This window comes from Pleurodeles waltl, chromosome 3_1, assembly GCF_031143425.1.
Source record: "Pleurodeles waltl isolate 20211129_DDA chromosome 3_1, aPleWal1.hap1.20221129, whole genome shotgun sequence".
In the NCBI taxonomy this organism is placed as follows: Eukaryota; Metazoa; Chordata; class Amphibia; order Caudata; family Salamandridae; genus Pleurodeles; species Pleurodeles waltl.
Window position 1 is genome coordinate 71,758,458 of NC_090440.1, and position 16,229 is coordinate 71,774,686.

Genomic DNA, 16,229 nt, shown 5'->3' on the forward strand with positions numbered 1-16,229 from the left:
TGATTTTTGCTTGAATAAAGTTTGGTCCTTTGCCGTTCATAGCTCTGTGAGTGATGCACAGTAGTTTGAAAGAGGATCATCTTGCTATTGGGAGCCAGTTTGGAGCTTTCCAAACTGCCTACATATGGGTTTGTATATTTACATTTATAAGTAATCTCACTGCTGTTAAGGTTAGGATTATTTGTAGCCTTCTGACACTTGAGAGTGGAGTGCTATGCTATAGTCCTTTTGCATAGGCACGTTTTGAGAGGATGAATAATCGTTGCTTATACTTTTAGTGGAAATGAAAGATGCGTCCAAGTATTTTCATTGTGTAGGAGATTAATCGGGACAACCTGTCCACTTGAGTATTGATGAAAAGAGCAAAGTCAAACAAAATTCTCAGATTTTTCACCACTGTTGGTATTTTTGTCCAAGTTCTCCGTTCATCTCGCCAGAAAGATATAGGGTTATAGTTTTACCTGCAGGTCAGTAGTTACGTTTTTGAAGCATTCAACACAAGTTGGCTCAACGTCATCCATTGATCTCTGGCTACGAGACAGGTGTTTAGTGTTGATGTACCTACGTCCTTGAGGTTTTCCAGTTTGAGAATTATCTGTGTTTTGTCAGCATAGTTGTTGCAGATGAGTTTAAAACTGTTGATAAGATTTAGCAGTGATTTCATGAATATGTTCAGGAGTAGAGATGAGATAATAGATTCTTGTGGAACTCTTGTTTCTATGCAGTAGAAAATTAAAGATGAAGTTGGTGTGTGAGTCTAGTATGTTTCTCTGTTGTTTTGGTAAGAAGAAATCCAGTTTAGAGTGATGTGATCTATACCAATTATTTCATTCCAAGAAGTAATGTGTCATGGGGTACTGTGTCAATAGAACTAGTAAAACTGCAGCACCGCTTATGTTGACTGTTCTAACAAGCTTTAAAGGTCATCTCCTGGCCTCATAATCAGCCACATTTCTTATGGGCTGGTCTGTGACATTAAATGGTGTTTGGGTATATGTGCATGCACAAATGCATCTGTCCATTCATCCATCCATCTGCCTAAGCCCGGCTCAAAAGTCAAAAATAAATTTTGGCTGTAGCATAAACCTTATTGTTGCCAGAGTTTCCACAAGTCCAGTCAAATGCTGATAGGAGCTCTCCTTTAAATAGAAATCACTATTAAAAGGAAAAACAGTGCCTGGAAAGGAAGGATCTTATGACTTGTGTTTAACTTCACAGGTCCAGCTGGAGACAGGAAGCAGAAGCTAGCCAAAGTAAGTTACTATATTTTCAAACCTTCTCAGCAATGTCCACACATCGAGTCAGGCAATGTAATATCCACACTGTCCCTTAAGGTGCAGACCTGCTTGAGTTTAGGCCATCTACCTTTTGCAATTTTGACTCAAAAGAGGCTCTTAAGCAGTAAGATATGTATGTGCCAAGGTACCTAAGAATAGACATTCCACTTTGCTAATCCTTGGTTAAATATATGCAGGATTGTAACCCTGAATATTCCCAAGTACCTCCCTTTCATCCTGCTGATTATATGTGGTTGGAGCAACTGTCATAGTTAATTCTGGCATGTAATGTGTTACATTCATATTCATGTATTTCTTAAGCTTTTATTGCTCTATCTTCACTTGAGATATTAGAATGTGGAATGTTGTTGGTAGGAATTCTATCTGGGGATTTTGGCAGCTCACAGAGGAGGAGACTGCTGCCAGGGGTCGTTTCCTAGTAGCTTAATAAACTACCTAGCTTTCATCATTGCATGGCCTTCCTTACTTAAAAGCTGTCTTATTCCTGAGACTAGTCAAAGATTGGTAAACGCCATAAACCGTTTAAAATTACTGAGCATTTTTACTTAATGGTATTAATGTATGTATGTATAAGGGCATTTATATAGCGCATTCCGGCCTTAGCATCGAAGCGCTAAGCTATTAAGAGTCATACTATTTTAAAGGACGTTGGTAACATTTACTTATTGTGAGTGATGTGTGCTTTCTAAACCAGGCTTGGTACCCTCAGACAAATCTTCTAAGAGTGTACCTTGATTGTTCGACCCCATTACCACCTGTTGAAAGTCAAAACCTGACAAGCATTGCCAATGCTAATTGTTCTGGCTTGTAAGGGAAAGTGTTTCTTTAGTCTCTGGTGAGTTTGGGCACTTGGTAAGTCATCATAAATGTACTATGTTACTTATCCTTACACTTATGCATGTATTTATCCATCCACTGACTCATTCTTGCATTCACACACTTACCCATCCACAATAAAACACACATACTCATCCACCATAAAACACACAAACTCGACCAAAATATGCTAAATAAATCTAAAGAATAAAAGTAGAGAAAGAGAAAACGTGCTTGCTTTCAAACCATGTGGTGTAAATAAGGTTCATTCCAAAATTCACAGAGAGAATCTGTGCGTATGAAACATTGCACTGAGGAGCGCCTCTCTTTACAAACTAAAGCGACTTCAAATAAACCTGCGAAGGACATGATCACCCTAAGGCTCTGAGTCAATAGTTGGCATATTCATAGGTGTTAAACGTTCACAAGACGTTGTTGAACCTGTTAAGGCTTGACAGTGTCATGTAATCCATCCACTGTAATGTTCATTAAAGACGATGCCGCCCCCACAATTGTTGTGTACACCGCAGAGGCACCTGTAGCCCATTCACAAGGGTTGGTACTCAAGAGCCATGGCACATGCAGGTGTACCAATGCATATTTTCACAGAAGAATGCTCAACCTTTTAAACTCAAAATCATAATGATGGGAAATTGAGCTGGGAATGTAATATTTATTTTAAGAAACATGGCAAGTGTGTGCTTGCAATAAAAACAGGCATTGCCAATGCCAGTAGGTCTGGCTTTAAAAGAAGTTGTATGGTAATGTGAAGCATTACACGTTGATTTCATGGTAATGGATATGTATTGGTGTGGAAGCAAAGAACTGTAGAATATTGGTTTAAGTTAAAAGGTCAGGTAACAGTTGCACTGTTAAGCCAGACCTAAAAATCCATATAGGTTCATGACTGCCCTCCTCCCATCTGTGCTGCTGCCAGAGGAAACACATACCTTATCTAGTTATGTAAGACACTTAAATAGCATTCAAATGTCATGTGTGTTCTCCTGAAAGTTCAACCACAGGAAGCTGGATAAATAAACAAAAGAATCACAGGTGTTTGGAGGCCAAACCCTTTTTTTGCGGAAGCACACGACTACCCATCAAAACATGTACTCCAGGCTATCAACATGTGGGCGGAGCCAAAGCACCTCTCCTTGTGATGCTCACATAATTGTTTGGTGGCAGCTGCGCTGTCAAGCCAGACCATAAAATGAAATTAAAGATAACTATGGACGGCTGTCTTGTAATAGTGTTGTACATAGTGCATTGTTTTAAATTTTCAACACGGCCACCATGTTTTGAAATAACATGTTGGCCATCTTGGACAGTAAAACATTTTACTATGGGCAATTCCATTCCATAATGGTTGCCTGGTTTAAATGCAGTGGCTGCATGGAATGCAGGAAACTGCAGGTGAAATGAGCAGCTAGGTAACAGCCCTAGCGCTGAAAGGCACATATTTTCAGATAGGTGCACACATCATCAGGCAAAATGCCACCACTCAAGGCAATAGAGGCAGTGCCTGAAGTAGAGTGACCCACTGCCCTACGCTGGATAGAAGCAGGGTATGAATTAAATTGGCACAGACCAATGGCTGAAGAGATATGACCTAAAGTGTGTACGTGTGTGTGTATAGTGTCTAGCAAGATTTATCATACTACAAGCAGTCAATAGTTAGGCAAAGAGGCCAAAAAACACTCAAGCCATTGCCTGCTAAGACTATCATTGTGATTCTCTGGAAAAAAAATACCCGTATACAGGCTTTGACATGGTATATTAACAATCCACTCTAACAAGCCAATTGGCTTTAAAAATTGATTTTCCTGATAAATAAGTCAGGCCTATTTCCTTTGTTGTAACTTTTTATGATACTTAGAATGGACCTATGGCATCTGTCATAACTTTTACAAATGAACCAATCAGGCCTATAGCCTTTATCATTGGCTTGCCACCATAACCAACTCAGGGCTACTATAATGAGGATTCACTTTGCCACAAGACATCCATCAGGTACATGATCATAAAATTACAAATATATACAAAACTGCAGTTGTTGAAACAAACAAACCTTCTCATAAGATGGCCCAACACGGATTATTACACTGCATCCTCTAGTTTGTGTAACTAAATACAGGTCTGCATGCTTTAATAAAGTGTAATAACAATTCACCCTTAACTTAAATGTATGCTGTCTGAAATTGGATTATTATTTGTGGTGGGCGACTGCCCACTTCAGGACTAATCGCAACCCTTGTCAGGGTGAGTGCTCCAGTGACTAACCTGAGCTTAACCCCCTTGTAGCAATGGCACAGAGCAGACAGGCTTAACTTAGTGCAGTGGGTAAAGTATTTATACAGTACCAGAACAGAGCTAAAGTCAAAATGCAAAACAATAAACATCACAAACTAAATTAGAAAAATAGAGTCAAAGTTAATTAAAAAAAGATGACACCAGAATAGCAAAAATCCAGTAAGAGAAACCAGAGATGTGTGATTTTTTTTCTTAAGTAGAAATAGTGCCAGAAAACTCTAAGTACCAATGTTGGTCAATGGTCATCTTAGGCAAGGACTCTGGTGAGATTTGAGGCTGACTGCACTGATCTCAGGTCAGGTTCACCAACCAAGTATGTCCTGGTCAAAGATATTTCCTTCGGACTTAGTTCTTTAGGTCCCAGTCCACCACCGGAGTACACTTCTAAAAACCCCATGACCCCAGGGGAGTCACTTAGAGACTCACAGGATGTAAGGAAAAGGCCAAAAGCAGGATCCATTCCAGGTTTAGTTGCCACTGGTCAGCTGGGTACTTCTGGGAAAAGGCCTCTTGAAGCTCGTGGTCTCCGTGTAGTCTCACAGGAAGTCAGCCAACCCACTCTTGGAGTACACTTTTTTGTCCTAGGTACAAGGGGGAGCAGGTCCAATCCAAGGTCCAGCCTTCAGGGCCCCTCTTAGGTCATATAGAGCAGGTCCAGTCCTCTCCTCATCTTCTGCAGGTCCAGAAAGAGTTCTGAAGTGGATGCCTGGATATGTGACACTTGCTCCCTGCCCAATGGGATAAAAGTTTCCAGGCCTTACCTGCCTTCTTTTGAAATAGTTCATGCTTGGCTTCCTGAAAACGGGCCCAAAATGCCACGTGTCAGGACATTTTCAAGACAGTGGAAGTCTTCCGCTGCATGAAACCTGGGCACTGCGGGGTAGGGTTCGGGTGTGTGTGGGGAGTGCACTATAGTAATCTTAGTGTCTTCCAACACCTACTACTGCGATCCAGTTCGAGGCAAGCACTGTACTCAGAGCAATCCTAGAGAGAGCAGCTTGGTGGGACAAAAGAAGGGTCCTCCAGAAACCACACAGTGGATCCACAAGAGTTGTCTTGGCAAGCTGTTATCTTCCTATCATGCATGGTCCAAGAGTTACATGTGGTTCAAAGGACCTGTCAAACAGGATTTAACACTATAGTGTCAAAAAGGAGTTGCACAGCCCCCACCCTGCATATTCAGTGGAATTTATAGGATCATCTCCAGCCATTCAGGTCAGCTCATTGTTTACTCCTAGGGCACTTTCACACCTTTTTCCCCAATTATTCAAGACCACGAACATGCCTCTAATTAGCCTTCTCACAGTTGAGGCAGGTACATTTCTAAAGCTGAGTTTTTCAGTATTTATTAAAAATTCAACTTCACCATTACATAGATTTTAATAACTATTAAAAAATAGTTGTTTAATTATTTTTCTAGCCGACCCCTTTCCAGAGTTAGGGTGCAGTATTTTACTCTGTGCTCTGGTTTTGTACCTGGGGCAGCTAGGCCTGTCACAGTGCAAATAGCTTTTAGGGCCTTTGTCACTGTAGTGACCTGGTAATATTGATTTTCTACATGTTGATCTGTTTTAAAATACCATACACTCTACTTTGTGGGCTACAAGGCTTCAAAGGGATGACTTACTTATATTTAAAAGGGAGGATTTTACCTTACCAACTTTGGCAGGTCGCAATACATGTTTTAGACTGTTACAGCCAGTCTACCATACTCGGCCTGGAGCCATATTTGCACTGCCACTGTAGTGGATGCCACAGTAGGTGCTGAAGTCCTCTAGTGGCATTAAACGTCCAGGTACTGAGTACATTTTGTGCAATATAATAGGGACTTACAGGCAAGTTAAATATATCAATTAGGAGTGTGCCAATTCAACCATATATAAAGGGAAAATACTTGGACTTTAAAGCGGGTTAGCAGGGTAAAGTACACAGCATTAAAGTGAGCACAAATATAGGGTTCAACAAAAGGCAAAAAACCCAGGTAACAATACACAAAATGTTGATTTCCTACATATGCTTTTCACAATAAATGTGTCAGACCTGGTGCGCCTGCCATAAGGTTTCCTTAATAAACTGATCAGGCCTAGGCTTAGATCACGCACACGACTTCTTCCCAATCAAATGCTGTACGTAAGGGAATCACCATGGTGATGGAGATAAAACTACCTTCTCAGCAACGCTGCTGAAAAGTTTTGTTTTTCTTTTGCATTGGTCACAGTATGTCTTCGGCATCTGCTCTTTCAATCTGCTAATCTGTGAGCTTTCATCTAACAAAATACCTGTTTACAACCTTTAAAGCACTAATCCCTCAAAAGCATTCAAAATAAATAAGGCAAACATCCTTTTTTTTCATATCTTTTGAAAATCACATCCGAGCTGTTATATCTGACAACTTTCACAATAAGCCAATCTATTCTCTTGACCATACGTGTTCGCCCAGGGCGACTATAAGATGTAAAAATTTTTTTACCACAAATGAGTATTAGCTTAAAGGACACAAGCTGAAAGCTTGTGGCTGTGCTAAACCATACCCTTCATCCTCCACAAGCAGGCTGACTTTATTTATTCTGCATAATATGCTCCTTTATTGCTGACTGTAAACTTCCACAAGTCAGCAACGTTTTGCCTTCTTGGGGTCAGCGGGTGGATGTATGCAGGTGGAGTCTTGACACGGGCAGCCTGAGCTAAAACCCAGAGTAGTTCAGCAGCATCAATGCTACATGGGTGAGAGGAAGGTTGGGCCATACATATGCACAAAATATGTTTTTAACTATGATTTCTGCTTTTCTGTACATTGTTTATAACCTTTATACTGTGTGTCTCTCTTCCTGCAGTTTCTCTGCCGCGTCTCGTTGACATGGATTGGCGAGTGGACATCAAGACCTCGTCAGACAGTATCAGCAGAATGGCTGTGCCCACCTGCCTGCTCCAGATGAAGGTAAGACATGGTCTGACTATTGTAATACCAAACCGTCATACCTCAAAGGACAGTAGAAAGAAACATTACCCATGATTGCTGCCATATTACTCAGCCCCCTGGTGTGTGAAATATTTAAGGTTGATTTCTGACAACTTTGTGAATTTGTTTTCAATATTTCCTTCACTAAGTTCATGAAATTTGCAAAGTTTAAAAAAATGCTGAGTTAAAATTTGGCAAAAAGTAGGTTTCGAGGGAGAAAAAAACCCACCAAACCCGTTTATTTATGGGAAAATTCTGACTATCAACATATATTTGTCAAAATAATCACCCAGCTCAAGGTTTGTTGTGGAAATAGTGAAGAGTTTGGAAATGGACAATCTTTATAACTTCATGCAAGATTTGTAAACTTTGCCAAACACCACCTGCAAAATCATGAGGGGTGGAGTGGAAGGGTCTTGCAGTCCCTACCTGCTGTCACATTCGGAGAGCCTGGTGTCGACATTTGTGAATCCAACCAGATTGGGCCTTCTAGAGAAGAGCCTGAAAACCGAAAGGAATATTCGTGATGTTCTCCGAAGAAGCCCTTGTGGTCGGATTATCACTGTCTTTCACGCTTAATTATTTTTCAGATCCAGGAGGATGCCAGCCTCTGTGGGAACGAGCCCTTGGTATCAGCGGTAACCGTGGAGTTGAGCAAGGAGACGCTGGATACCATGTTGGACGGGCTCGGGCGGATACGAGACCAGCTATCTACAGTGGCGAACAAGTGATGGAACCCAGATTGGTGAATGTAAATAAAAAAACATTTTTGCATTTGTGTTGTCTCCCAAGATATCATTTTTTCTATCTTTGGAGAAGATCACAGATAAAAGGCTATGTGAAATGAATTGATATCCTCATACCTGTTCATGTTGTGCACAGAGCAATCAAAAATAATTCTTGATTTGTTTTTACTAAGTTGATTTCGGACATTGAAATTGCGAGTTGGGTTGAATTTTCCACACAATTCACTGAAGGAAAGCTGGACCTGTCCCAGGACCCTTTCTTCTCGTTGTCCCCTCAGATTCTGTCCTGTGATTGTACCATACACATGGTAGTGCCCACGCCCCAGCCTCCATGGCTGTTCACGACCCTGGCCCAGTAAGGGTATTTACCCCATGGCCATGCATCATGGCATGATCTGGTCTAGGGCCCCCTCCAGTCAATAGATCTGCTATTGCCCCTGAGCCTAATCCAGCCTCATCTTCCATGCAGTACCGCAAGGACGAAGAGTCTTTGTTTCCAGCGTTCTCTGTTAATTTCTGTGAGAAGTCTGCCAAAGGGAAGGTATTCAAAATAATTAGCACAGAAGTAGGACATGCTACTTTTAAATCTCTAGGAATGTGTCTTGGCTACTTAGCCCAGTCTTGGTATTTACTCTTTCTTGTTTAACTGATGGAAGTAGTTGTTGTTTTCTTTTTATTGCTTCTGGGTTATTTCAAGCAGCATAAGGATCCCCTTCTTATAATCATCCTTAATTGTATTTTCATAGTAGTTTTGATACAGCAATACTTTGTTCTCTTTACTTTAGAAAGTTCAGCATCCAAGGACAAGATTAAAAAATAAAGGGAAGACAGGGCCTAAGTCTCAAAATAAAGGTAAAATACATGCTACATTAAGTGGCAGATATGGTGCGCTATAATTCAGTTATATTATACCTTTTGTTTTTTAGCAAAAAAGTCACAAGACCAGTGACATTTAACAGGCCAGCACTAGACTTATTAGTTAGAACATTATTTGTATTATTTTCTGGTTTAAATGATTTATTTTACTACCATTTTAATTTCCTATCAAAAGTTAGTTTTGTTTCTGACATTATATATTTTTTTATTTCTCCTAGCAACATACATGGTGAGAAAGATGGCAATCCTTGTGCTGGATGCTGTTGGAGAGGTGTTATAGCAGTAATAAACGTATTACTGCTAAACAATATTCACTTTTAATGGGTCACCTGATGATGTTCATTGTCACTGTTCTTTCCTTACCTTGTCTTACCTATTCTGAGAATTGTGAAGACAATTTACATTAGTTCCCTGATTTTATGACTGATTGTCTGGATTAGGAAGCCTTCTACTCCTTGTGTTATATATTTCACACTGTGGCACCCGAAGATCCCGAAGATTGAGGTATCTGCTACTTCTTTGAGATTTTCCACAACTCCTTATGGTTCTACATGTTAAAAGCCAACAAGGGTTGCCAAGAGGCCAAGCCATTATTGCTGACTGTAAACTTCCACAAGCCAGCAATGTTTTGTCTTCTTCAGGTCAACGGGTGGAAGTCATGCCTATGAACTCTTCCGGATCCTTTATATTCCCATATTGAATGCCACTACCTCTGCTTCTGCAACACTGAAGTTTGGCCTCCACTTCAGTTCCCCCACTCCTGTTTCTTACCTGGAGCTTCGAGTCAGGCAACCATCGTCTTTCCTCCTGTATGTAACAGGTTGGAGTGTCCTTGCTCCTCCTATTCTGCAACTACTTCTTCTCGACCTCTTTCTTCAACTCTCCTAGGAGAATTAACTCTTGATCGGTTTTGGGACTTTCACTTAGGTCTCTTGTGGCAGGGAACGGCTCTCCTGGCGTCACTGGAACTCTGATCCATCAAGCACGCCCAAGATAAGGGAAGTCCTAAATGGTTGATTTCGTTTGTTACTTCCCTTAAGACATTTTGGGAAGCGATACAGAATAAACAGGTCAAGGGAATTACACCAAATTTGGCAAAGACTTGGAAATTTACTCAGAAAGTGTGCTTTTTGTTTTTTGGTGTAAATCTGGTTAAACGCTTTCGAGAACTTTTCATTGAAAGTCATGTTCTGAGTGGTCATGAAGGGGTTACAAAGATAGTGATATTTGGACTAGTTGATGTCCAGATATTCTCTGACTGGCCACTTTAAAGGGGCCCTGTCAATCCTGATTGGCTGGCCACTACCTGAACAATATGTTGTGGCAGCCATTAGAGGGCTCCGGTTCCCTGCATCTTGAGCATGAATTAAAAAAGATAAGACAGCAAGGGGAGTGCACCCTGACTCCATGGGGCATGCGTCTGGACTCTTCCCCACGACTGGCTGACCACGACATGGATAACATGTTATGGCAGCCATTACAGGGCTTGAGGACATGGTCCACATTAAAATGCAATGTAGTAGAATAAGCACTTATAAAGGGAGATAACAGATTTTAGTCACAATATAAATCATTTGTTGGTAGTGCCATACTAATTTTAGAAACTTTGATGTGTTCTAAGGTGATTTTACATCATCCACCAAGTGGACATCTAGGCATGTGCCCATGCTAAATAGTTGTTATGCAGTGATAAAGACAAATTCTATAAGCTGTGCATGTTTATTTTCAGAACTTCACTAAAGATGTTGAGGCAGTGCAGATTATTGAATAATGTAGAATGTAGGGGGCCCTACTAGAGGTAGTTTATCTTATACTTGTGTTGTAATCATGGATGTAGGGCTGTATGCTATTATGCCCATCCCAGGGATGTGTGTGTTGTATTTTACCAAACTATGGAGCGTCAGCCATAGGACCTAACAGAATGGGTCTTTACGTGTCCGAATGTACACATGTCAACCTCTTGACTTAAAATTGAGGGTGATGAAAAGTCTTTAAGAGGGTAATCCCAATAATGTCAGTTAAAGGTTTCTGAACGTCAGACAACCTTAGCCTTCCCTACGAATGAACATTGCCTAGTTGGATAGCCCTCTCTAGACTAGTCGACCCTTACCATTTGCTCAACTCACACCACCCATATCCTTTCCTCTGCACCCATCATAATATCAGAACCCACTAGGCATAAAGTGTGGCTATGCCCAGCCAGCTCTGTAGTAGATGGCCTCTGACCATGCCCTGCGTCTACCCCACATCCAAACAGATTTCCATGTCATGGTTTTTGATTGCACCGAGCTGGCTGTGGTATACGTGGTCGCTGCCAACCACTGTTTATAACAAGTACGGCTTCTTTGTGAACAGGGTATGGTGCCTCTCCATACAGTCCTGCAGTGCGCAGAGTATGCAGGGCCTTTGGTTATGCCAAGTGGAGTGTGGGTACCACATGTGACCTTTGGCCATATCCTGTGCCAGTTGCTCTGGACTTAAAGTTCACAGAAGATGGTGCCCTTTCCACAATGCACGGAGCATGCATGGCTTTACCTTTCGCTTATCCCTGCAGTTCTGAGTGACATGTGCGAAGGATCAATCTTCTTGTCTCAGAACCATCAAGGAACAGTGGGTGATCAGGTCCAACTGCAGACTCGGGCCATGGTGACATAAGGTTGCTCATTCGTATCCTTATCTTTGGAGCCCACAATATATAACTAATTCTGTGACTGAATGGGCAGTGTTGTTCTAAAATCACTTAAAAAAAGAAAGCAAGAAGTAATGGACTGGCTGCTTCAGAGGTAAGGCGAAATACCAGGTGAGATTGCATGTGTTCATAGCGCATAGAAAGACACAGCCATTGATGATATGAAGTTCATTGACTGGGCAAATGGAAAAACTTCATTCGTTCTTTATTTACTTTTGGCAGCAGTTGTTGATTACTATTCAATATGAGTATAAACCAATGTGTGAACTTTGCAGTTCCACAACTATTTATGCCAGTGGATGATGAACGTTCAGAAAAATGGATGCAGGGAAAGACATTTTTCAAAGTATACTTGTACAGTTGAAGAATAAGGATGTACATCTGAAAATAAATAAAATATATATTATTACAATGTTTAGGTCCTAGTGGTCTGAAGGTGTATAACAGAATTAATTAAAAAAGAGAACTGCTGGGCAAGATGATGTTTTCAAGCATACTGTGTAAGATCTAGATACCTGTTTTCCCCACAGTGTATGTAGCCACAGGTCTATAAAATAAAATTTAGACGAAACAAGGAAAATATCACATATAGATTACTATAGAGTGAACGAACCAGTGATCACTGTTGTTTAGGAGCATTATATGGCAAGTGGATTAGAGATCAGCTAATCATGCACATGGGAATAGCCCTAATACCCAAGACAGACTGTGGGCTAATAGGAGAATGTGAACTGGAGGATGTCATTGCTTTGGTTAAAGAAAGCAAAGGTATCTAGGACATGTGTCAAAGCTGTGCTGGGGGGACGTGGTGAAGAACACAGAGATATGGAAGAGAAATGAGCACGAAACGTTTAAGAAAATGGACGACAAGAACAACCGCAAGGAGGAGCCTTATGAAAAGAAGGATGGGAGTGAATGAAAAGAATTATATGTACAACTAATGTTACAGATGTGATAGCATGCAACGTTTAGCTTTAAGCAAAAAAACATCCTGCAATATCGCAGAAATGTTCTGATTGTGGGAAAATTGGGCACTATGTTAGGTATTTAGGAACAAGCATGCCAATAAAGTTAAATGTGTAATAGAAGACCAAGATTATTTATCTGATTCTGGTACTTCACAGGATGAAATATGTGTGCAGAGCATAAATGATAATGTATTGAGCACAGGTGGATGTGTGAAAAAGAAGATTGAGTATAACATAAGAATTAGGGGACAGTGAATTTGAGCATTGTTGCTGACTCAGGTTCTCCCTATACAATTGTAAATGAGGTGGTGTGTAGAGATAAATTTAACAAACAAGTTAAGAGAACAGTTGCCCCCACCTCCCTCTCCTGGATTAGACCAGAACACGCCTCATGTGTAGATCAAAGTTATTTGACGACAAATTCTTGTGTTTTTTTCAGTGAAAATAGTGGAATAAGAAGACGTTTCCAGTAAAATAATATTGAAGTCTAATGCCCAACTTTAAATACACAAAGTGAGGAATGAACTTCTGTTGATCCTTAAGGAAGTAGAAGAGGAACTGGACAGACTGCAGAGAGAAGGAATGATAGAGTCAGTAGGACCATCTGAATGGACACCTCCCTCTGTGGTGACCAGACTAGACAGTGGCAGATCTCCGATATTTCAATCCTAACATTCTTGTGCACAGGTTTTGGCTACTAAAAATTGATGAAATAATTAATTGTTGCCCATGATAAAAGGAATAAAGCGGTACTCCACAGTTGACCTGCTGGTTGCATACCCTCTAAATGTATTACATAGAAAGAGCTTCAGATTAACCGTGTTCACAACCCCATAAAGTGTTTTCAGTTTATTAAAATGCCATTTGTGTTGGCCTCAGCCACCTCAGTTGTGTTACAAGTTTTTCAAGATCAAACATGATGTCCTGTTTTTCCAAGACAACACCTTTTGATTGGGTGAATCAAAAAAAGGAACATGAGAGATTATTGAAAAAAAAAAGAATTTTAGAAGAGAAGAGTTAACTGCAGAGTGTAAGAATGTAAACTTGTATTGAGTAGCGTGACCAATATTGGCTATGTAGAAGGAAGTCAGGAGATTAGACCAAAGCAAAATGTGATTGAGGTAGCAAGAAATACCCCCTCCAATGAATAAAGATAATGTAAGGGCCTTCTTGAACTTGGTGGAGTTTTATTTCAGGTTTGTGTATACATTAGCTGAAAAATACATACAGCATCAGGCAATTCCTTAAGCACAGATTACATTTTTTTGGTCTAGGAAATGCCAAATTGAATTTGAAAACACAAAATATTATGTTTGTAAGGCACCTCCACTCCATGGTTTTGATAGAGTTCAAAACCATATAAATGACTGATGCTAGCAGAAAAGAAAAAGGATCAGTGCTCAACCAGTCTGAAGAGGAAGAAAATTGAGCTTGGATTTCATTTAGATCACATTGATTGACACGAGCGTAAGAGAATTATTCCGTTATTGAAAGGGAAACATGGGCATGTGTAGAGGCTAAAATATCTCCTGCAGCTCATGGGCGATTTGCCGTGCTAATACCACTTACAATGGTTGGGTTGCTCAGCGCTTCACCGCGTTGCATGTTTTTTTCACTGAGATCGCAGGAATATAACTACACTGTAAGGTATGTTCCGGAAGTTCTTCCACAAGGATGGGGTGGTAAGCTGGAGAACTTGTGCTCACCTTTGCAAAGTATGAGTGATCGACTTCAAGTCAAATCTTATTTACGCCGGACGGTGCTCAGCAAGGTCCCTCCGCTTACAAACCTTGTACAATTGACAATCAGATGGTTGTTAACCTTATATATATATATAACATCTAAGCACACGTCTTCTGAGATAAACTATTGATATAAAGAACTCAGTCCCAACAGATTAAAAGTTTCTTCTTTATTCCTTCTTATTGGTGTCTTTCCGGTCAAGCCAACTTTTGGGAGCCACAAAGCGCACATGCAGACCAAACGATGACACAACAAACGTACAGGATTATACTTTAACGCTTTGAACTGGAAGCTTTGTTAGAATACGGAGACACGATTTAAATATAGGACATGCTTAACTTTGTGGACGAGAAGTAATTTTCATAACAAATATACGTCTAAGAACAGTCAAATAAAAGGAGCACTGGATATCACAAATAAAATACTACTGATGGAAAGTTACTAAATGAAGATTACCGGAGAGGACAGTCATAATAAGCCCAGAAGAAGTCATGGGGGGGAAACACCCCAGATGAAACATGTGTTGGCTTGGCTGGAAAGACACCAATAAGAAGGAATAAAGAAGAAACTTTGAATCTGTTGGGACTGAGGGCCAGATGTAGCAAAGGGTTTTTCCCATTCTGTGTCAATGGGAAAATGTGTTCGTACATATGGCCTTGAGTTCTTTATATCAATAGTTTATCTCAGAAGACGTGTGCTTAGATGTTATGCATATAATGTTCCGGAAGTTCATATAAGGTGGCAGATTTTTTAAGTAGAAAACCTTTCTTGATGAAGAAGTGACCAGTAGATGAATGGGATGATTGTTGTGTGATGCTAATAAGGACATGTAAGTGGGAGCCACTGGACATGAGTCATAGAAAAAAGGATTGGAAGGTTCTGACCAACAGAGAAAAGAAAGGAATGTGTGATGACTAGGTGGCCGGACAAAACATTTATAGAGAATAGATTAAAGGCATTCCGGGAGATAGGAAAATAATCAACAGTAGAGGGTGTAGTTAATTGGGTGGTGGAAAATGTATCCCACTGAAGGATGTATGAGACAGAGTTGTGGATGTACGTCACACAGGTCTCCTAATACTTATTTAAAGCAAGAAAAGAATTAAAGGGTTGTACTGGTGGCCAGATATAGATGTGGTTATAGCATGAAGAGTCAGGAATTGTGTGAAATGTACTGTAATAAATCACAAGTAACAATAAAACCATCATATGTCGCATTAGAAGCCGTAGAATGTCTTGGGAAACACTGGTCATTGATCTTATGTGTCCAATGGAGAATGATCAACAGAAATGGAAATATAATGGTAATAGAATGGAAATATATAATTGTTTTGGTAGATAGGTTAGCGAATTGGGTGGAAATGGAAGTTGTCCAAAACATTGATGCTGATGTCGTCGTACATTGTACGCGTGTATATTTTTAAGAGAGGGTCTTCCCCAGTGACCTTCTTTAGGTCTGAAAGTTTCCTATATATTTAAAGGGGACTGGAACTGAACATAAAACCACTTCTGTTGTCTATCGTCAAAGTGATACTGGAGCGGTATAAGCAGAATAAACATTCAACCGAGTTATTACATGAACAAAACAATTGGCAAAGGTTAACAGGTACAATTAGGAGAATGAGTTTAAAAAACGAGTATGGTCTTATACACTGGGTTCCCTGCTTAATGTTGTAGCAAAGGGCTGGGTTAACCAGTAAAAAAATCCCTGAATAGATGCTTCTTGGACATTACCAAAAATTATTCAGAACAAATAGTTTTTGTTCCAAAAAAAAAAGTATTCCAAAGGGAGCAACACAAAATATAAAAATTCTCTTATTTAAT

The 16,229-nt window shown here is 40.2% G+C and overlaps 1 protein-coding gene across 4 annotated transcripts in view; it reads left to right on the plus strand.

The window, feature by feature from the left end:
* The window catches only part of COMMD9 (COMM domain containing 9), a 35,980-nt gene extending 22,431 nt beyond the window's left edge, over positions 1 to 13,549 (plus strand). Inside the window, exons 4-7 of one of the 4 annotated variants that reach the window (XM_069221825.1) lie at positions 1,219 to 1,253; positions 7,259 to 7,362; positions 7,974 to 8,134; positions 13,102 to 13,549. In XM_069221825.1, the coding sequence (XP_069077926.1) occupies positions 1,219 to 1,253; positions 7,259 to 7,362; positions 7,974 to 8,114 (280 nt within the window). In that variant the 3' untranslated portion in view covers positions 8,115 to 8,134; positions 13,102 to 13,549. Of the gene's footprint in view, positions 1 to 1,218; positions 1,254 to 7,258; positions 7,363 to 7,973; positions 8,135 to 9,223; positions 12,107 to 13,101 lie in introns of those variants that run through there. The other 3 variants (XM_069221827.1, XM_069221824.1, XM_069221826.1) reach the window with 3 other exon arrangements.
* The last annotated feature ends 2,680 nt before the right edge of the window (positions 13,550 to 16,229 follow it).